This window comes from Rattus norvegicus, chromosome 10 (assembly GCF_036323735.1).
Source record: "Rattus norvegicus strain BN/NHsdMcwi chromosome 10, GRCr8, whole genome shotgun sequence".
Classification (NCBI taxonomy): Eukaryota; Metazoa; Chordata; class Mammalia; order Rodentia; family Muridae; genus Rattus; species Rattus norvegicus.
Window position 1 is genome coordinate 47,354,465 of NC_086028.1, and position 22,277 is coordinate 47,376,741.

At 42.7% G+C, this 22,277-nt stretch overlaps 1 protein-coding gene and 1 pseudogene across 4 annotated transcripts in view; both read left to right on the top strand.

The window, feature by feature from the left end:
* The window catches only part of Specc1 (sperm antigen with calponin homology and coiled-coil domains 1), a 273,961-nt gene that overhangs the window by 216,114 nt on the left and 35,570 nt on the right, over nt 1-22,277 (top strand). For all 4 annotated transcript variants that reach the window (XM_063269013.1, XM_006246502.5, XM_006246503.5 and 1 more), the window contains one exon: nt 1,029-1,131. In XM_063269013.1, coding sequence (XP_063125083.1) covers nt 1,029-1,131 — 103 coding nt within the window. The remainder of the gene's footprint in view (nt 1-1,028; nt 1,132-22,277) is intronic.
* Selenow-ps1 (selenoprotein W, pseudogene 1) lies at nt 13,578-14,279 on the top strand (annotated as a pseudogene).

The following is a 22,277-nucleotide window of genomic DNA, read 5'->3' on the forward strand; positions in this document are numbered from 1 at the left end:
AGTCTTTCCCAGTTATGAAATAGAGTACACTACAAAACTACTAGAAGGCACTGTGTGATCTTGAATCTCTTCTTAACATTTGAATAATTTTGACTAGCACAAAAATTAATGTCATTAAGAGAGACCAACGGGGCTGGGGATTTAGCTCAGTGGTAGAGCGCTTACCTAGGAAGCGCAAGGCCCTGGGTTCGGTCCTCAGCTCCGAAAAAAAGAACCAAAAAAAAAAAAAAAAAAGAGAGAGACCAACGGTGGGCCCCTAAACACTCGCCTTAGGATGTCATTTCAACTTTGCCTCATTCTATACCTGGAATCCATGGTCCATAAACTGAGCCAAGACTCTGAGTCATTTTATTTTATCTTACTAATTTTCCCTTCCTCTCTACTCCCAGCAGCTCCTGTAACAGCTAGGCTGAGGTTTTGCTATGCCTTTTCCTTTACCTTTTACATGTAAAGTGTAGCCATGTGTAGGCATATTATACTCAAATGATGTTGTATTTCACCGAACAAAGAGCAAGATGAGTAAAATGCCATGTAGTGCTGGAACAAAACCTGTGTCCCTTTCAAGAGCAATTCAGTCTCTTAACTGCTGAACCCCCTCTCCTCTCCAGCCATTTGGTAGATTAAAAAAAAAAATCCCATATCTATTGTTGTCAAGTACAGTTTAGTTCTCTTTTATAACATGAGACATAGTGTATTTTAATGTGACTAATTTGGCTGTTTCTCTAGAGTACTATTTCCATAAATCTATACTTTGGCTTCTTCTTATCTAGTAGTTTCTTATATACTTGTGGGTTTTAAAAGTCAGCATCTTTCCAGACGTGGTAGTGCGTACCTGTAATCTCTGCACTTGGGATATAGAGTTAGGGAGATCAGGAGTTCAGAGTCATCCTTGCCTGTAGAGGGAGTTAGTTCAAGGCCAGCCTGGGGCATATGAGACCTTGTATTAAAAGAAACAAAACAAAACAAAAAACTAAAAAAACCAAACACTCCACCAGCATCCTCCTTAACTGTGTGTTCTTTATCGTCAGTGTTGAAAGAAGAGATCCGCTGGCAGCCCTGGCCCGGGAGTATGGTGGCTCTAAGCGTAATGCACTCCTGAAATGGTGTCAGAAGAAGACAGAAGGTTATGCGGTAAGAAGCAGTGCTGCCAATTAGGCATTTGTGGTCCTGTGCCAGGACATGTCCTGTGCGTGCATGTGCATGGTAGCCCAGTTTGCATATAATATCATCTCTGTTCTCTCGGCTGTGACTTCCATGGAGGGTATGATATTTGTGTATTGTACTATGCAAAGACCTCCAGGTAGGTGATGAGAGGCAGGGTGTGGGGACAGAAGGCCAGAAGGCCAGTCTGCAATCCATCCCACAAACTATGTCTGTAAGTAATCACATGTGGTATAGGAAAGAACCCTTTTACCTCATTCCTCCCTGGACAGAGCTTTGCTAAAGCTTCTTCCCAAAGAGGGAGACTCTTCCTAATTTGCAAAAAGACTTCCAAAGATTTCCCAACATTTTTTTTAGCTTTAAGTGTTTTCATTTAGTTTAATTTTGTTTGTCTATGATGGTGTTTACTTTCTGAGAAGAGCAGACAAGGAAGTGATACCTGATATAGGTTGAACCTTTTATTATGAAATAACATACACAAAGATAAAAGTGCATGAATTAGAGTCTCATTAATCATTATGAAATGAAAACCCAGTCAAAGCCCCATCCAGAAATAGCATGTCCAGTTCCCACCAGTCTGTCGTAACTTTCCGGCCAGAGCCCATTGCCACTCCCCAATATACCTGTCTGCCTCATTTCTTCTCCTTGCGGGTTTTCTGGGAAAGTGCTTGAGTGGTGGTCCCTTTTCTCAGATTTTAGGTAAGAGGAACAGAAGGCCATATAATGTTTTCATCTGGCATTTCACACAGTATTAAGTGAGTAAGACCCGTCCTTCACTGCTGTAACTTATTTTCCTTACTACTTAGTAACATTACATGTCGTCATTAGTTACCTATGCTATTGACTTTCTTGTCCCTGCTGGATCTGAACTTAGGATGGAACCCCTGGGCCTTACTGCATGCTCATAGTGAAATCTGATAGATGGTGCCAAGCAGCTCTCCAGGCCGCCATGGGCCATCCATCCCCCCATCAGTTCCTGGGGTCTGCCTCTGTATGTTCTCACCAGCATTCCGATCTCTCTGTAGAGGCATCTAATCAGGCCTTTCGTCCTTACTTTGTATTTCTTTGGCCCTGAGGGTGGAGCATAGAGCCTATTACATGTAAAGCCCACTCTCTACCACTGAGCTGCTTGCCAATCTCCTGCCCATTTTTAAAATCACTTCCACCTTTTCTCCTTTATTGTTTTTTAAAAATCCTCTCCATGGGCTAGAGAGATGGCTCCGTGTTTAAAGCATTCGTCGCTATCAACGTCTCTTCCAGGACATCTGACACCTGCTGATGCACATTCAAACATGCAGCCAAACATGCAGTCATATTTTGATAAAATAAAACTTAAATTTTAAGTTTTAAAGTTTTTTATAGGTTTTATATAAGTTCTTTGTTAGATAGATGTATCACAAATTTCCTGTGGCTTGAAATTTCACTCCAAAAAAAAAAAAAAACCTCTTAATAAAAAAGAATTGTATTTATTTTTTTCAATTTGTGTATGTTTGGATGCATGTATGTAGACACATGCATGCCACCTGTGGAGGTCAGAGGACAACTCTGTAGAGTTGATTCTCTCCCCTTCTGTATGGGCTTCAGGAATCAAAGCCAGTGCTTTTACCTGCTTAGCAATCTCTTGCGGGCCCAGGGCACTTAATTTGTACTAAACCAGATCGATGCATCTTTTCTCTAATGGTTAAGTACTTTTTGTATCCTGCCCAGGAATCATTTGTTTGTGGGCCAGATGTGGCACATGCCTCAAATCTCAACATTGTAGAGATAGAGGAAGCCTGATCTCTGAGTTCCAGGCCAGCCAGGAACACATAGAGAAGCTTTATTTTCCCATAGTTAATGCTAAATGGATATGCCTTTTAAATTTTTATCCTCAGCTCTTTTTCCCCTTTTTGCTAAAACTTCAGGAGATTCTGACGTTATAGCACCTTCCCATTCTTGAGCTTTTGAAAGTAGCCAGGACCAAGAAACAAAGAAGCTAGGAAACCATGGCATAGCTAAGTCCCAGTTAGCTGAGAAGCAGGGCTGAGATTCTCTTGGCTGTATTAACTATACAGTAGTTTAAAATCAGAGTTTATCCAAGAGTAGTATTACCTTTATCTTGGTTTTTTTATTTCTCCTTTTATGTTACAAAACTTAAAATACAGTCATATTCATGGCAAATAACAAAGGATCCCAGGGGACATGCTTGCTTCTAGCCCGCTTTTATTCTTTTAGCATTTCTGTTTACCCTCAGTAAGCCCTAGTCTAAGGGATAAACTGTCCCACAAATGGAAACCATTTCCATGACAGGGTCCCTCCACTTGTCAGCCATGCTGCTGAGGAAATGGAAAGGCAAAAGAAGCAAGAGAATGCTGACCGTGTAAGGGGCAGGGGTTGGTATCAAGAAAATATGGTAGTAGAAACTGGAAGAAAACAGCCAGAAAAAGCAGTCAACCTCCACTGGGGCTGAGCCCAGCGCGGTCGTCTCCGGCTGGATGCTGTAATTTCTCTATTGAAGAAGTGGATCCAGGGACAGACAAGACAAGTTCAAAGACAATTATAGTTTTCAGAAGAAACTGACCCTTTGTGGCGTGGTGTTATAATTAGATGGCAGGGAGGAGATCCACAATATATATCCAGTCAGTTAAGAGAAAAATATTTCCTGCTAACGAAAACTTGTTTTGCAAATGTCTTCAATTAAGTTTTCAAAATTCTTTGTCTGATGAAACCCACAACTTATGTGTCTGAGGACTATTTTTCGCTCATGTTAAATGTTGCAAGTTTAGAATTATAAGTCACACATGTGTCTACCTTTCACAAATTATTCTCTAGCTAGACCAGAGAATAATTCACATTGATCTCTGGAGTTCTCTGTACTTATGCTCACAGAATTAAGACAAAACCAACTGTTGAAAGTTCAGATGATTCATAATCTCTTTGAAGACCATATGGGTTTTTACTTCAAACAACTTTCTACCTTGCTGTCTTTCTATATAGCCAGGTGTTGGATTGAAATGGACAGTGGGGAAGGGAAGCCTTTAAACACCAGTTCTCTGGCTCAGGGTCCCTGCCTGACAGCTAGTAAGTAGCATTAAGCATCAGGTCTTTGTGGTGCCCACAATATGCCTTTGTGGAGTGCTCTATATTTGTGAGGTTCATGGCTACAAGTGTTGCAGCCAGCTGGGCTGAGGACAGTTTTTCTTTCCTTCTGCCTTCCTTCGCCAAGGGACCTTGACCTGGATTGTGTGGAATTCACGCAAAATCTCTGCAGAGCCCTCTGTTAGTCACCTCCTAAGCAGCACAAGGCAGAGTTGTCTCACATGCACCTTGGGTGTGTTCTTAGGGCTCTGCCATGTCCTGGACTCTGGTGGACTCTGGCAATTTGGTCCAGGTCAAGGCAAAGTTAGCAAGTGTGAAGTTCGCTAAGACTACTTGACTTTGGAAGCTATTCTCTCCTGCCCCACAACGTGTGGAAACAGTTGCTAAGCAAATGCTGTTTACACTGCTTCATCTGTAATCAGGTCACTCACAAACTCCACAACCCCTTCTGCAGACTTGAATGCTAGCTTCCGCTAGATTACATGGGAAAGTGATAGTCTTTTCTTGCAGCCATTAGTATTCCTGTCATTCTTGTATACTCTGCTTCTTTTTCAGGATGCAGACTCTTGACATCTTGAGGTGCATTACTGTCAAGAGTACACTTTAGGCTGGGGTTCTCCATGCTACCCACATATCTGAATTGCCTGAGTAGCTGTCTTAGCCCTTCCAGGTTGCTACAAATTACCACAGATCTGATGGTTTACAGACAGTAGGAAGTTACTTTTCACAGTTACGGGTTGGGAAGTAAGAGATCAAGGCAGATCTGTGATGAGAAAGGCCTGTTCCTGTTAAATAGGTGACACCTTTGGCAGTGTCCTTGCACAATAGAAAGGAGTAAGACCATTCTCAGCTCCCTTGTGTCAGGGACTAATCCCATCAGGGGACTCAAACATCTTCCATGGGCTCATACAGTCGTCACCATGGTGATCTGCAGCCTTCCTCCCATATCTTTAGTGGGATAATTTAAGCCTCCTTGGAAAAAGTGATTGAGTAAGAAAACTACATCACCAAGATGGTTTCCTCCCAGAACCTTCCACCACAGTCATTGTGCCTCACATTTTAGCTTCCCATTTTTACCAAAGCTCAGTCAAAGTTTACAGCCTATTTCATAGGTACTGAGACCAGAGAGGAGTGAGATTGAACATACTACTACTGTGAGCTGTGTCAAGGCTGAGAGAGGAGCAGTAGTTAAAAACTGGATTCTGTGTCCTTAGGGTTATGTGCTTATGTGCAAGACCCTGAGTTCAGAACCCACACCGGTAGGCGGGGATCTGAATGCTGCTGTCAGATAGTATTGCATCAGCCTGAGGCCAGCAGCAGCAGCAGTGGCAACTTCTGATGGTTTTGATTCATGGTAGTTCTGGGGAAGGTGGTGTATAATGGGGTTACTTCTAAAACTGACCTGAGAGACAATTAAATGAGGATGAAGTATGAAAGTAAAGAAACTAGCTTTAGGCTACAGTTAGGCCACCATTCATGTTGTTGATAGAAAAACAAAACACTACAGCTCTCATTTCAAAGGGCGTAAGAGATAGTTTAGTCTAGAACTGAGTTTGAGTGATCATAGCCCAGGCAACACAGAGCTAGGTTACTCCAGGTTCCTTGTTCCAGGAGGAGCAGTTTTGTGGAGCTTCATAGTAACAAAACAAAGAGTCTTAAAATATTTTAAAAACACAGTGAAGGAAACATGAGGGAGGCAGTTAGAGCAAGATGGGGGATCACTCCTAAGGGATTCAGATGCTATCTGATAACATTCTTGGCTTAGTGGATGTCATCATTTCCAAAAGGCTTTTGTCTGTTAATCACAGTATGTTAGGTTTGGCACAGAGATGGGGCGAGGAGTGGCTATTTAGAGGGCTAAAGCTAGCCCAAGAGGAAGTATAAGTTAAGCTCTGGACCTGCAACATTCCAACCTCTCTGTATCACGGCAGTTCCAATCAGTCAGCCTTTGCAGATGTGGTATGGAAGGGACCCCAAGCAGAGGGACAGTTACTATGAAGAGCATAGGCAGGAGAGGCTGCTCCTGCTGGAAGTGCAGCTGAGCTCCTAAGTGGGAGGCAGTGCTGTGTCCCAGCTGGTAAAGGGGTCCTGAAGATGTGCGCACCTGAATCCTGCCATTCTTTTCATTCCTCACTTGTCCCCAAGGAAAGAGAAGCATGAATCCTGCCTCTCCAGAGGTGTTAATGTCTGCTCTGTAGCACAAGCCCTGATCCTCCCCTGTGACTCACGATCCCCAAGTGCAGTAAACTGCATGTGTCTTCTTTTAAATCTCCACCAGGCTGGGTGTGGTAGTACACACTCTCATCACTGAGTTCAAGGCCAGCCTCATCTACACAGAGAATTCCAGGATAGCCAGGGCTGTGTAGAGATACTGTCTCAAAACACCGAGCAGCAGGGCTACACAGAGAAGCTCTGTATTGAAAACCCAGTGAAACAAATCAAAATCACCAGCAGGAGATGGAGGGTTAGCTCAGTTGAAATTTCTGAGGATTTAACTGCTACACAGAAAAACAGACGAATAAAATAAATCACAGACATTTAAAGTAGTGACAAGTACTCAAAAATACGATATGATGTTTACTATGCAGTGTGACCCTGGCATAACAGGGCCTAAGTAATAGGCAAACCCAAGTCTCATGCAGTAGCCAGCTTTCCTCATTGTATCAGACGATTTATACTCTGAGGGTTAAAGAAAGTCATCTGAGTAAAGTGTCAGTCACAAGGACAAGACCCGTGTTGCAAAACCATGCATTCCATAGAAGTATATGAAAAGCAACAATGGCCAGTGGCAGTGAATAATCTAAAGTAAACTCACTTCTATCTGCTACACTTGGTAGGAGCACAAAGGCATATTCCAAGAATAATCCTGTGTTTGAAGAAACTGAGGTATCAAAACTTGTTTTCTCACAAGCACTCAGAATTCTCACAGGACTCCATTCTTGGGATGTGTCTTGACATTGTGTTTTAAATTAAATGTTTAACTAAACACTGGGCATCAAAACAGTGCAAATGGAAGAACGGGATACCATTTCTTTACTTACCATGTGGGAAGATTTTTGTTGTTGTTGTTGTTGATGATGATGATGATGATGATGATGATGATACTGTGGTGGTGGCGATGATGGTGATGATGATGGTGATGATGATAATTGTGGTGGTGGGTAATGGTGATGGTGATGGTGATGATGTGGTCAGAATGAGAATCCTACTCAAAGCAGATGAGCCCCAGCTTCAGGAAAGAAGTTTAGAAGTATATGCAGATATTGTAAAACTGAGTGTATCCTCTAACACAGAATTATTCTTCACTCTCAGATATTTATACCAAAGAATAGTCATAGATGCCCATAAAGATGTAAATACAGATTTATTATGCTTTTATTTATAATTATTTTAAAAATTAGAAATGATAAGAATTGCTTATAGTGGGGAAGTAAATATATTATGGTATATGTCTGTTACAGAATATTATAAAGCCCTTAGCCATTATGCTTAGGAAAACTCCATCACCTTAGGAAAAGCTAAAGGCACAAGAGAACAAAGTGGGCGCTAGGATGTAGCTCAGTGTAGAACATTTATGCAGCATGTTCAAGGCTGGGATTGTACACCTAATACTACAAAAACAAGAAAATAATAGATCTAAGATAGCTTAATTCTTTTTCCCTCTGAGGAGTGGACCAGGGCCTCACCCACATTGAGCATGGATTGCACCCCTGGGGACTAAAACCAGGGCTCCCTCACCAAGCTAAACCCTACTCCCAAGATGACATCCGTTTTGAGGAAAAGAGTCAGATACAAATGACATTATATGACTCCATTTATATTGAATTTCTGGATTAGAAAAATGCATGGTGGGGGCTAGAGAGATGGCTCAGTAGTTAAAAGCACTGGCTGCTCTCCCAGAGGATTTGGGTTCAATTCCCAGTACCCATATGACAGCTTACAACCGTCTATAACTCCAGGTCCAGGACATCTCACACTTCCAAACAGACATACATGTAGGCAAACCACCAGTGCACATAAATAAAAATAAACCATTTTTTAAAAAAGAGAAATCATAGGAATGGAAGGTAACTTAGTGCTCCCCACTCTCCTTCACACTCATGGCCTCTTTTGTCATCAGTTGTAATTGTGTGCATGTGTGTATTTGCATGTGCATACATACTCCTAAGTATGGCCTATTACATTCATATAGTGCTACTTGTTGTATGTTTTTAGGGCTAGCCACTTGGCACCAGACCACCAGTTGGTGTGCTCTTCCCTGCAGAGGTCCCCCTCCTGCTCCTGGCTTTCCTCGGTTGCCTGTGGTTTACAGTATAGGGTTGAGACCTTGTGGGCTTTTTCTCATACAGTTTGGCATTGCTTGGTGTCCCTGTTCAGCTCACATGTGGGCAGCCATGTTGGTGAGACTTTTTCTGTTATTACTTGGAGATAACAATTTCACAGCCAGAGGGCCTCTGGCTGTTTAAATATTTCTGCCTTTTCCTGAGGTGTGTGAGTGTTTTCTAAATGGCATCTGTTGAGACTGGACTCCACAACTCTGTATTTTAATTGGTTGTGGTTTTCTGTAATAGTGTGTCTGTTGCAAAGAGAAGTTTCTTTGATGAGGACTACCCATATCTATAGGTGTAAGGACAAATGTTTGTAGATTGTTGCTAAGGGATAATCTGGTTTAGTGAATTAGTAGTTGTAGATCCTCCTCCAATAACCATGATTTCACTAGCCTTGGATAGTTGATCAAGTTTCCAGTACTGGGTATGGAATCCCTTTTGTCCAGCAGGTCTTAGGAGAGCTGTTGATTACCACCAGGTACGTGTGCCTCCACTGCACCAATAGGGTTTCATGGCGTGCTGGTCTTGTTATGGCTCATGGGTGTCATAGCTGGGTAAGACTCCTGTTTGCTGTGGTGATTTCAATAACAATGGCCTCCATAGGCTCATATATATGAATGATTAGTCACCGTGGAATACCACTGTTTGAGAAGGATTAGGAGGTGTGGCCTTGTTAGAGGAAGTGTGTCACTGGAGATGACCTTTCAAGTTTCTAAAGCCCATGCCAGGCCCAGCAGCTTGCTCTCTCTGCCTGCAAATTAGAATATAGCTCTCAGCTACTTCTTCAGCACTTTGCCTGCCTGCATGCTGCCATTCTCCCTGCCATGATGATGAAGTCAGCCTCTGAAACTCCAAGCAGCCCTCAGTTAAACGATAACAGCTGCCTTGGTCACGTGTCTCTTCACAGCAGTAGAACAGTGACTAAGACATTTGCCTTTGGAAGCTCGCATTGTGCCTTCTGGTATCTGGTAGCTAGTCCTTAGAGAGGGAGCATTCCAGTCAGTTGCAGCTCAGAGATCTGCATGTTGTGTCTTCAGCAACAGGGATTTACCTTCCCTCTGCAGGTAGTCAAGGTTATATGGTAGATTTACTCTTAGATTTTTGGGAGTTCTCCATCCAAATTTCCATAGTGGCTGTACTGGGTTGCAATTCCACCAACGGTGAATGGGGGTTCCCATTCCCCCACACCCCCTTATTTATGTTGGTTGTTCTGTTAATCATTGCCATTCTGACTGGGGTAAGATGAATTGTTTTGATTTGCATATCTCTAATTGCTAGAGATGATGAACAATTTTTAAGTATTTCTTAGTTATTATTTTTCTTTTCAGATTCAGGGGCCAGGCTCATTTTTCAAATGGATGGTGCTTGTTAAATTTGGGGGGTTTGATTGGGGAGTAATGGCTCTTGTTTTGTTGTTGTTGAGTTGGTTGTATTATCTGGATATTAAATAAGTCAGTTGTATAGCTGGCATAGATTTTCTCCATTCTGTGGGCTTCCTCATTATCCTGCTGATTGTTTCTTTAGCTATGCAGGAGCTTCTTAGTTTCACGAAGCCCTACTGCATCTGTGTCTGCTTAAATATACTTGGAATATAACAATAAAATAAAGCAGACCAAGGATTGGCTATCTAAATTTTCTTTAGGAGGTGGGTTTCACAAATATTCATTTTCTTATTGTGATTCATAATGTGAATATATTTTTGTATTGAACATTATATTATGACATGTAATTTAGGGATGGAAAGTCTGAGGGAAAGGCCATCAAAAAGTATTACAGTCAATAATTAAACCAGGTCTTTTTTGAAAAGAAAAAAAAAAACAAAGTGGAAAACAATTCCTAGGAGAAGCATGTTTATCTAGAACTGCAACATTCAGAATTCACTTTGGAATTCTGTTAAGTTGCATGCATTCACACCTCTGCTCTCCCACTTCAGACCTGTGAGGGAGTTAGCAAACTAACGACTTCCTTTTAAGCTGTACCTTAAGAAAGGCATAAATTGAACATCATGGTGCTCGTCTTTAATCCTAGCTTGGGAACCATAGACAGGCAGGTCTCTGTGAGTTTGAGGCTAGCCTGGTCGACAGAGTAAGTTACAAACCAAAGATACACAGTGAAACCTGTCTCCAAAAATAAAAAAAATAAAACAAAACTAAAAAAATTAATAAATAGAACAAAGGTATGGACATAAAAGCATTGATAAAGAATTTTTCAGAAAAAGACTAAAATGTCTTTCTTCTAATTTGTACATACTGCGTGTAATTCAGTTTGCTCATTTTCTCACAATCCTTAATTTTTAGAAAGACAACGAACATGAACTTTTTATCATCAAAGTTCTTACTGCCTTAAACCATAACATCAGGCCGACACTGCTGAACCTTGAGTGGAACCTCCTCTCAGATGAATGGGCCAACTCCGTCCCACCACGACGTGCTTTTGTGGGGAGGTTCTGGTAGAACTCAGGTCTACCCTCTAAAGCATGTATCGTCCATATCTGCTTTGTTGCAGCTCTGGGGTCACATAGCACAACAGAACCTGTTAAACCAAAGTTGTTTCCAACCTGGGCCTTTACAGAAGTGTGCTGACCCTTGGCTGAGATAAGGCCATAAAAGATCTATTGTTCAAATCCTGTTTGGTTCCCACATTTCAGATAGCAAGGAACAAGGCTTCAAATATACAGCATTTGCTTGACATTATATCCAAATCCATTCTGTTTTTTGTTTTGTATTATTAAGAATTCAAGAGGCAGAAGATGCCTATAGCCATTGAGAGACAGATAGACAGATTTAAGCAAAGTTTGAACTTGTTAACTAAGACCTTCATCTTCTCCTTGGGAGAAAAAAGTCAGTCTGGAGACATCTGGTTTTGAATCTGGACAGAACACCCACATTGTAGGCAACTTCCGCTATTCCAACTCTGAGTTCCCACAGAAGGGCAGTGTATCATGCTAAACCAGGAACAAGCAGCCTATGAAATATCGGGCCATTTTGAACTCTGTGAGTGTTTTCTTTTTTGAGACAAGTCTCTTGAGGGCTACAATTCAAAGAATGTAAAATGTTCTGATTTATTTATTGTCTTCTGAGAGTCATTTCTTGACTTCATTATAAATATAGACTCCCAGGGGGCTGGAGAGACGGCTCAGCCTATAAGAGACCCTGCTGCTCTTCCACAGGACCCAAATTTGGTTTACAGCATCCACTTCAGGCAGCTCACAACTACCTATAACTCTGGCTCTAGGATCCAACACCTTCTTCTGGCCTGATTGGACACCAGTACATATACACACACCTCCTAGCACACAGATATAAATAAAATATAAATAAAACTTAAAAAACATTCTTAATGGAAAATGACTGTTATCGTGATCTCTAAAGAGCTCTATTCACCCATTGTGAATACAGATCATGAAGGCATCTAAAATAAGGCCCAGGTTATCTTAAAAGCTGAAGCAGCAGTAGAATTTGTTGGAAAATAAAGGTTAAAAAAAAACCCAAACTTTTTCCCAAGTTGTGGCACACACTCACTTTCTCCCAGTATCCATTTTTCCAGCTGGTTTTCCTTGGAACCCCCTCTTGGTTTCCCCCACTAGTATGTGCATAGCACGTGGGTGAGACTACCATATAAGAATTGCATTTGAAGCAGAACTACGAAACAAAAGCTTTGCTCGGTAGTTTGTACTGCAAGTGAGAAGGCCATATCCCCTTGTATATGGGGATCCCAGAGGAGTAGCAGTGACATTCTGCACCCATCAGTTCCTTCCCTGGGAATGTTAGAGATGAATGGAAATTATTCTAAGATAGGATATGAAACCTGGAGTCTGTTTGCAGCTGTTTTAGTTAGGGTTTTACTGCTGTGAAAAGACATCATGACCAAGGCAACTCTTATAAAAGCAAACATTTAGTTAGGGCTGGCTCACAGGTTCAGAGGTTCAGTCTATTATTGTCAAGGCAGGAGCATGGCAGCATCCAGGCAGGCATGGTGCAGGCAGAGCTGAGAGTTCTACATCTTCATCTGAAGGCTGCTAGTGAATGATTGACCTTCAGGCAGCTAGGGTGAGGGTCTCAAGCCCACACCCACAATGACACACTAACTCCAAACAAGGCCACACCTCCTAATAGTGCCACTCACTGGGCCAAGTGTATATAAACCATCACAGCATGCAGAGTGAGTAACCATAGCTGACCCAGGATAGCTCTCCTTAAAGATTTCTTGCAAGATGGTTCTGGGCTTGCACTGGGGTCTTCCGTTTCAGGAGGGCTCCTCTCATCCTGCACCCTCACTGTTTTCACAAATGCTGGTTCTTGTTGAACACCTCTCCTTCTGCATATCTGCAGTGTAGCCTGTACTAGACAAAGGATCCTGTGTGACCAGGCTCCAGAAAAACCCTGGGAACGGCACCACTTATAAGGTTCCCTGGCTGTTAACCCTCACAGCACATTGTTGAAGGGTTAAGCCTGTCCTCTGGGGAAGCCTGCTTTTCCTCTGGGTTTTTGCCCGTCAGTCCGTTATCTTCTCTGTCATTCTGCCTTGTTCCCTTTCAGTTCCACATATCTGTGGATAGGAGCCAGGTGTTGCGGTACATTATAATTTCAGCACTTGGGAGGCTAAGGCAAGAGGATTGAGAGTTCCCGGCCAGCATGGAACTCTCCATGTGTCTCAAAAACAAAAACAAAAACAAAAAACAAAAAAACCCAAAACAAACAAAAAACAACCCTGCAGCTAGAATTGTCAGTGGTTGGAATCCCCTGAAGCCTGAGTCCTCTTGGTGATCACTGAATGTCAACTGTGTGTTTAGATATATTGGAGTTTGAAGCAGGGACACAGGCCTTCGCATGAATGTGCCTTGAAGGCATGATGCCAGGTAAATTCAAGGAGAGTCCCCAAAACCCCATGTCATGTGATTGTGTTTATATGAAAGGTCTAAAGTAGGAGAATCACAGAGCAGCATTAGCAGTTACCAGGAGCTTATGGGGAGGGCAGAGGGGCAGGAAGGAATGCTTATGAGGTACAGAGAGAGCTTGAGGTCCCTGCTGCTCGTGGGTGGGGTCCTCTAGTAGTGCGGAGATGTGACAAGCAGCAATGTCACCACCATGCATCACCACTGGAGCCGTGTATTGTGGAGCCTGAAGCTATAAGCCCAAGTATCTCCAGTTCAAGGAGAAGCCAGAACATGAGCTCCCCAGATGCCTGGACATCTGTGGCGAGGGCACTCCCCAGGTCCCCAGGTTCTTTGAAGTGACAGTAGCCAGGAAGTTGGTTCACTCCATGAAGAGAGGTGATGGCTATGTGGATACAGAGAGCAAGTTCCGGAAACTGGTGACTGCCATCAAAGCCGCCTTGGCTCAGTGCCAGTGAGCCCAGAGGCAGGGTCCTGAAAACTCCTGGCTGGCCTTCCTTGGCAGCGCTTCATGACAGGAAGGACTGAAATGTCTCACAGACCTGTGGTCTTTCCTCGCTGTTCTGCGGCAACCAAGTCAGACCAGAGATGGATTCTGTGTGCGAGTGCCTTCCCAGAATCTACCCGTGCACGCACCCTGCCCTGCCCTCCTGCCCTCTTCCGTAGCTCTCTCCTCTTCCTCACCTCTCTCTGAATTCCCCCATGTTTCCCACCTACCCTCCTGCTTTGGGTTCCCTTCTCTCCCTCAAGACTGCAAGAAGACAGGCAGCCATGTTGCCAGGTGTTCCCAGTTGAATAAGGGTTGGCTGAGGCAACCTAAAAAAAAAAAAAAAAAAGAGGTACAAACAATCTATTGGGGAAGGAATCTTAGTAGTGATAGACATTAAATTACTCATGAAAGCTACTTGGTGGTGTGGGTTTTTTGTTTGTTTGTTTTTGGTTCTGGTTTGTTTTAGATTTATTTATTTTATGTGTATGATAAAATACATGTCTCCATGTATGTCTGTGCAACTCATGCATGCCTGGTGCCCACTGAGGCCAGAAGAAGGCATTTGATTCCCTAGAACTGGGGTTCCAGATGGTTATAAACCACCAGGTAGTTGCTGGGAGCTGAGCCTGGGTTCCCCAGAAGACCAATAAGCGCTAATCGACTCCCCAGACCCTTGAAACTAATTTTATTTTATTTTATTTTTTTTCTTTTCTTTTTTTCGGAGCTGGGGACCGAACCCAGGGCCTTGCGCTTGCTAGGCAAGTGCTCTACCACTGAGCTAAATCCCCAACCCCGAAACTAATTTTAAATGATGGTACATTTTGTATTATATGACTTTGCCTCAAATTTTAAAAAGCTGTGGTAGCCAGTTGCAGACTTAGCATCCCAGTACTTGAGGGCACAGATGGGAAGACTGCTGAGCTGAGGGCAGCTAGGGCTACGTGATGAGAACTTGTCTCAGCACCTCCCACCCAAGTAAAACTCTTTGAAGTAGTGTGATGGTGTTTATGACTGTCATCCCTTTTTATGGTTGTGCTAGAACTGAAACCACTCTTGAGTTTTAGTAAAGTAAGCTCCCGGGAAGGCTTGCTTTCTGAAGCGCATGCCCTCCTTTCCATAGCTATCCTGTACAACTGTTCCTGTCACAGGTCTTCAAGACTACACTAACAGATCTGCATGGACATGTTTTAGTCTGCTCAGGCTGATAAAGTGGCATTGCTTTTAAGACTTTGCTATGGAAGTGGGCATCTTTCCTGGGTTCGTTCGTTCTTTATATAGTGTGTTAATGACTGGTGTAGTTGCTTCGCAGATTAGAAAAATTCATCTGGTCTTTTTTTGAAAGAGATCTTTGTAGTTTACTTTCCATTTTTACATTTGTCAACATTCTACACACCTATAGTAAGGTTTGGAGAAGCCCACAGGTCAAGCATGCAGACCACCCTCAGAGCCACTTGCCACTCCCAGACCCAGTCACTTTCATGCCTTCTTGCTGAGCTCTGTGGGATTCGCCCTCACCTTGCTACATAGCACACTCAAAGCTGGGTTTTTATTTTAGTTGTATCTTGAGCTCCTCCTAGGAAAGATGAGAACCAGTCTCTCTTTCACCACTGCTCTTGGGCACACACAGCATAGAGGTCTCACTGAGATGACAGAAATGAACAGGGGTGGTGGTGCAGGCTGGAGGCCAAGCATTTGGGAGGTGGAGGCAGAAGTATCTCAGATGAAGACCAACTTCAGCTTTGTATTAGTTCAAGCATGGGCTACCTCAGACCCTATCCTAGCAAAAGCAAGGTGATAGACATGTAATTTGTGGACTGTAGGTGCTACTCCTTGGTCAAAGGCTTGCCTAGTGTGCATAGAGTCCTGGGTTTGATCCCCAGTACTGCATAAACTGGGCCCGATGATATAGCCTGTAATCTCAGCATTCTGGAAGTAGAATCAGAAGAATCAAGTTATTTAAGGTCATCACCAGATGACCTAGCATTGAGTTACAAAGAGAAGCGCTCTACAGATAAGCTACGCTCTGAGAGTGGTGTGCACTCTGCCTGTGGCGGGCCGTTCTTGTCCTGTTGATCACTGTTGTGGCCTACCTACACAGCATATCACTTTTGTTCATGATTGTGTGCCCAGGCTTCCAGGGAGTCCCCGTCTCCTCCCACTTTTCCTTAGGAGTACTGGGATTGCAGTGGCAAACTGCTGTGCTAGCTTTAAGTAGGTCTGAAAATCCAAACTCCGTCCTCACATTTGCATGACAGTGTCCATCCAGCCACCTCCAGCCAGAAAGCCTCTTTGGAGTTTTGTTTTCTCCTTTTCTGGCAGCAGTTGGGAAACCTCATTTGAAGGTTCTAGACAATTTTTGTGTTCTCTAAAACTGAAGATTTAAAAATTTGCTTGGTACTAAATATTGTTTTCTTCTGAGAAATATCACAGATCCAGTGTCCCTGATATACCCTACCTGTTCTCACATGTGGTAGAACCATCCCATGGCCCTGAACATCTCTGAGGAGTGGGGTTGTCATGGTATGACCCATTGATCTATTGGTTCTAAGTAAAGTGTGACACGGTCTTTTACTCTGTGATTTTTTTTTCCAAAATAATTTCTAGCGTTTCCACTGTAGAAACTTCCAACTCTATTTAAAGATTCCTATCACGTATATTTTCCTTATGATCTTTGTTTTATTTCAGTTAGTATGTCTGACATAGGCGTTCATAGTACCAAACAAACATTCTCATTAGTGTTTCACTTGTTACATCTTGGCACGTCACCCGATCCTGATCACTTGCCTTTGGTATTTCTCCTACAGTTATTTTAGGTTGGCAGTTAACCTGAAAACCCTCTAATAGGGAAGCTTCATTTATTCATACTTTTGTGGCTATCAATATATTCTTTATAACTCTCATTACCTTAATTCTATCTCTTATCCTTACTGGTTTCCTTTTTCCTGGTTTCTACTCATCTGATAACTATGTGGCAAGGTATGTGAACTGGGATATTTTGAAATTTAAAGCTAATGTGCATTTTTAATCAAATTTGAGTGGAACAAATAGGTGTTTTCTAATCAAACAGTCGTTTTACATTTTGTTCTGTTTTTAGTGTAGATCTGTGAGGCCGTTAATGAGAAATGTTCTCTCCCTCCCTCCCCCTTCCTCTACCTTCTCCCTTCTCCCTCTCTCCCCTCTCCCTTCCCCCTCTCACCCTTCCCCCTCTCCCCCTCTTCCCCCCTTTAGCCCTCTCTCCCCCTTTTATCCCCCTGTCCTCCCTTCCCCTCTTCTCCCCCTTTTATCCCCCTGTCCTCCCTCCCCCCTCTTCTCCCCCTTTCCTCTCTCTCTCTCTCTCTCTCTCTCCCTCTCTCCCCCATTATTATTTATTTACTTACTTGTTTGTTTATTTGTATTCTGGTCTCTATTATTTCAGCTGGTTCTGTTGTAGTGAGAAATCAGAATTGCAAGCAAAGCCTAGGCCTAGCTGCTCTTGCCAGGGATACTTTCCCGGAAGATGAGTTAAAGGTCTGCACTGGCCAGGTCAACAGGCATCTCTTCTCAGGTCCATTAGTTCATTTCTGGTCACTGTAATAAAATTCAAGGCAGGGCAGTTTATAAAGAGAAGCAAGGAGGTAGGTGTGTTGAGAGGGTGGATATGGAGGCGGAAAAGTCTCTGGAGCTTACCAGCCAGCTTTGCTACCTACCTAAATCAATGAGCTTTAAGTGAGAGACACTGCCTTAAAAATGAGTTTGGTGGGCAGGCAGGATTTCTCAGTAGGTAGAGACAATTGTATTCAGCTCTGACAACCTGAGTTGATCTTATGGTACCTTGAGGTAGCAGGAAAGAGCTGAGACCCCAGAGTTTTCCTCTGACTCCACATCCATGCCATGGCACACATATGCCTAAATACACACACACACACACACACACACACACACACACACACACACACACACAATTTTTAAAAAGTAATAAAGATGAAACATGGCTGATGGAGACCTCCAAGGTCAACCTTTGGCTTCTCTACACGTGTGTGTAGGTGCATGCACATACATACCACACAGAGAAGCAGCTCACTCACTGTGGGAAGACAGCACAGCTCCAGCATGAGCCCAGCTGCTGAAGGCCTCACAGTGGGCTGCGTGACTGTGTGTTTCAGAGAGAAGAGAGGATTTTTTTAAAACATGTTTACCTAAAGAAATGATAACCATTTGAGGAGGTAGGCATGCTTGTCATGATCTGAGGACACAGAATATATCAACATCCTAGGAGAGGCATCACCTCAGTAGGTACAGGAGATAAAAATAAAATTTAAATGCTAGGTGTGGTGGCAGAGGCAGGCAGATCTCTGTCTAATGAGTTCCAAGGCACTTAGAGCTACTTGGTGAGACCCTGTCTCCATAAACAAACAAACAAGTTATTGCTGGTATTGCTGAGCATGGCGACTTACACCTGTAATCGCACCACTTGGGAGGCAGAGGCAGATCAAGAGTTCAAGGACTTTCTCAACTTCATACATAGTTCTAGGCTAGCCTGGGCTACAACTGAAAAGTTGAATTGCTAGTGGGAAAAAATTATTATTATTATTATTATTATTATTATTATTATTATTATTATTATTATATAAACATTTAGATTTGATGCCAGGTTCAAGAAGAGAAAAAGGTATTAAAAAAAAAAAGTTGGGGTTGGAGATTTAGCTCAGTGGTAGAGCTAAAGGCCCTGGGTTCAGTCCTCAGCTCCGGAAAAAAAAAAAAGTTGGGTGGAGAGATGGCTCGGAGGCACTTGGTCTTCTTCCAGAAGACCCAGATTTTATTCCCAGTACCCAGATAACAACTGACAACCATCTGTAACTGCAGTCCCAGGGGATCTGACACTTTCTTCTGGCTTCCATGGGCCCTGTCCACACATATATTCAGGCAAAACAACCATACACATAAACATTTTAAAGAAAAAAGAAAATGTTGTCAAAAATACAATCTCCTACTAGGAATTAAGTATCTTCAAAGTATCTTCACTTTCATTCTTCCCACAGGTCATTCATCCTGGGCTTTTAGTACCACTGTAGGTCGAGTATGAGGGCCACTGATATGTAGCATGACTGTCAAAAACCAGAGGCCACTGTCAATGAGGGGGAAAAAAGGTCTTAATCCTTGTCACTCTTCCTTCTCCATTCCCAGGAGACTGCATATGTCTGCTTTGATAGTAACAGCCCCAAATGAATATACATTGACTTTTCCCCCCATTTTTCTTACTTGTGAAATGTTCATTCAGTGAGGGGAAAAATGTCTAGCTACAAGAGGCTTGTGATGTGAAAGGCTCAAATTTGTCTTCCTAAGGTTGAGAAGATACAGTTGAGTTGAGGATTATCGGCTAGTGTAAGTTAAACTTGGACTTGGAATTGAATTTTTCTTAAAACTTTTCAGCTGTTACTAATATTTTCTTGGCAAACATTTCCAGAAATATAGAAGCTCTTTGTATTAATGTCATTTTTGTTGTGATAAAATACCTTGATGAAAGTACCTTAGGGGAGAAAGGGTTTGTTTTAGCTCCTAAGTCCAAAGTCAGGGTGGCAGAAACTCATCATATATACAGCCAAGAGTGGAGAGCAATGGATCAGTGCATGCATGCTGGTACTACCCACATTCATGGTGGGTCTTTCTCCTTTAATTAACCCAATAAGAAAGTCTCCCACAGGCCTTCCTACAAGCCAACACATTCCAGATAGTTCCTTGTTGAGACTGTCTTCCCAAGTGAGGCCACACATTGTGTCAAGTTAACAGTTAAAACTGACCACCACAAATGGTCTGCTTGAAAATATTTTTTCTTATTGACCTCCACTTCACATGCATGTGTGTGTGTGTGTGTGTGTGTGTGTGCGTGTGTGTGTGCAAAGTACACACACACACACACACAGTGTAAATGGAAAAGAAAATTATTTAAGTTGATGTTCTAGAGCATCATAATATCAACAGAATTATGTTGTTTTTTTTTGTTTTTGTTTTGTTTTGTTTTGTTTTTAACAAAATCGTCTTTCCACACAAGCCTGCAGTATGGGTCTAATTCATTTGGATCCAGGACCCTTGAGGGTTTTTAAGCCACGGTAGCAGGTCATGGCCCCACTGGAGCTTTAATTATGGAAGACTATGATGTCATCACTGTGAACTCAACCTCAAGAAATGATATCTGAAGCATGATTCAGTCAGGGATGTGTGAAGACGAAGGTCAACAGCTGACACATGCAGGCTGACCCGGAAGAGATTATGCTAAGTGAAATCAGCCAGACTGCTACTGTATAGCAGACAGAAGTGACCTCCATGTTGTTGAAGGATGAACCTTCAATTTAGAAAAATCCACAAAAAAATGTATTCTACATATGCAGCAATGTGCACGTGTCAGGATAGTTAGAGCAGCACTTATAACAGAAAGGCCAGGCAGCAACAGAAGCATCTCTGAGCTGTCTTGGTGAGCCATCTTGTGCTGTTACAGGAGAATGAAGAGGGAATGTCAGATGTCTGTCCTGTGCTTGATGCTGTTCTGAGTGTGTTATCTGTTACAGGTACATTTACTCTTGATTCCAGTCCTGTGTCTTCCATATTGTGTTGCTTTTCTTGTTACCATGGTAGAATGCCTGACAAGAAGCAACTTAAAGGAGAAAGGGTTAGCTTGGGCTCACAGCTTTGGAGGATGCAGTCAGTCCATCATGATGTCCACAGGCAGCTCACAGTGGTAGGACTGTGCAGCTAGGGTTCCTTACCTCCTCACATCTCTGGAGCAAGAACTCAGAGGAAGGGGCATGCCACTGCCTAGCTGACTTTCTCTTTTTTTGTTGGGTCCAGGATCCCAGCCAATGGCACAGTGCTGCCCATATTCAGAGTAGGACTTCTTCCCTAAATGCATATTCTCCTGAAACATCCTCTTGGATACATTTAAAGGGTATGCTTCACTAATGCCTTAGGCATTTCTTAAACCAGCAAGTTGATAATTAGAATTAAGCACCACACATATGCATTTTAGAGATATGGAAACAACGGCCTAAAAGATTAAACAATCAGTTAGAGGCACTAGTAAGTGACCAAGCTTTGGATCCACTCTCCTAGTCTCTTCATTGTAGCATTTTATCTATGTGTGTAAAAGATCTGCCTCTAGATAAGCATGCAAAACATGCTAGTATTTGTACAAAACGTTTGTGTATGGGGGGGGGGGTACTCACCAGTCAATGCTGTACATAGAATCTATGATGATGGCCCCGGTGGTCTTTATCTGCAGTGTCTGATCCAGTAGCCATAGATGGGGCTATTGAGTACTTCAAAAGTGGCTAATGGGGCTGGGGAATTAAATTTTTTATGTTATAATTTCAATTAATTAGTGACTATTGTATTGGCCAGTGCAAATGGAAGCAAAAGAAAAGACTGAATTGTGTGGTTTTCAAACCCTACCTTTAAAAAGCTTCTCTAGAAATGGCAGTTGGAGGAATAGGTTCTGAAACTAACCATTTCAAAACCACTGATACAATCCAGCCACTTGGTAAAAGACAGGAGACTGAAGGCCAGAAATGGTGACTCATCTCCCTGGACTCATAGTCACACCACTGTTTTTAATGACAAAGGAAAGAGGTTACAATCTGAGTTTTTCCCCCTCGTTTATGCAATAAAGGAAAGACAGAGCGTACCCTAGACTTTCATCTCCTGGGTTCCTAGAACTATGTAGGGAACCCAGGTAGTGACTTCTTCCCCCTCCGAGGGCAGCCACATATTGTCCCCTCTACTTCCCAGACTCCATATACCGTGTCCTGCCTGATGTTTCATATCCGGTACATGAAATAGGACAGGGAATGTACTTCATTATACTTGTCTGCCCCTCAGTACTTTATACATCAAGCAGCTGGCTGTAGCTGCAAATACAAGAGCCACAGGGCAGACCCCACCCAGGCTGGTTTGGATATGCAGTGCCCCAATGGCTCAAGTGTTAATGACTTGGGCCCAGCTAGTGGTGCTGTTAAGTGATGATTAAATTAGTAGAGATGTCTGGTCAAGCTAAATGAGTGTTAGAACTAGTGGAAGGAGTCAGTCATGGGGGTGGGCCTTTGAAGGCTGTATCTTTTATATATATAATTTATTATTTTTTGTTCATTGGTGCTCTGCCTGCATATAAGACTGACAGGGTCAGAAGCTGCCATGTGGGTGCTGGGAATTGAACCTGGCTCTTTTGGGAGAGCAGATAGTGCTCTTAACCACTGAGCCATCTCTTTAACCCTGAAGGATGTGCCTTGTTCTTACCTTTGACTCACCTTTTCATCCTGACTTCCAAGAAATTAGTAGCTTTCCTTCTGCTGTATCCTTG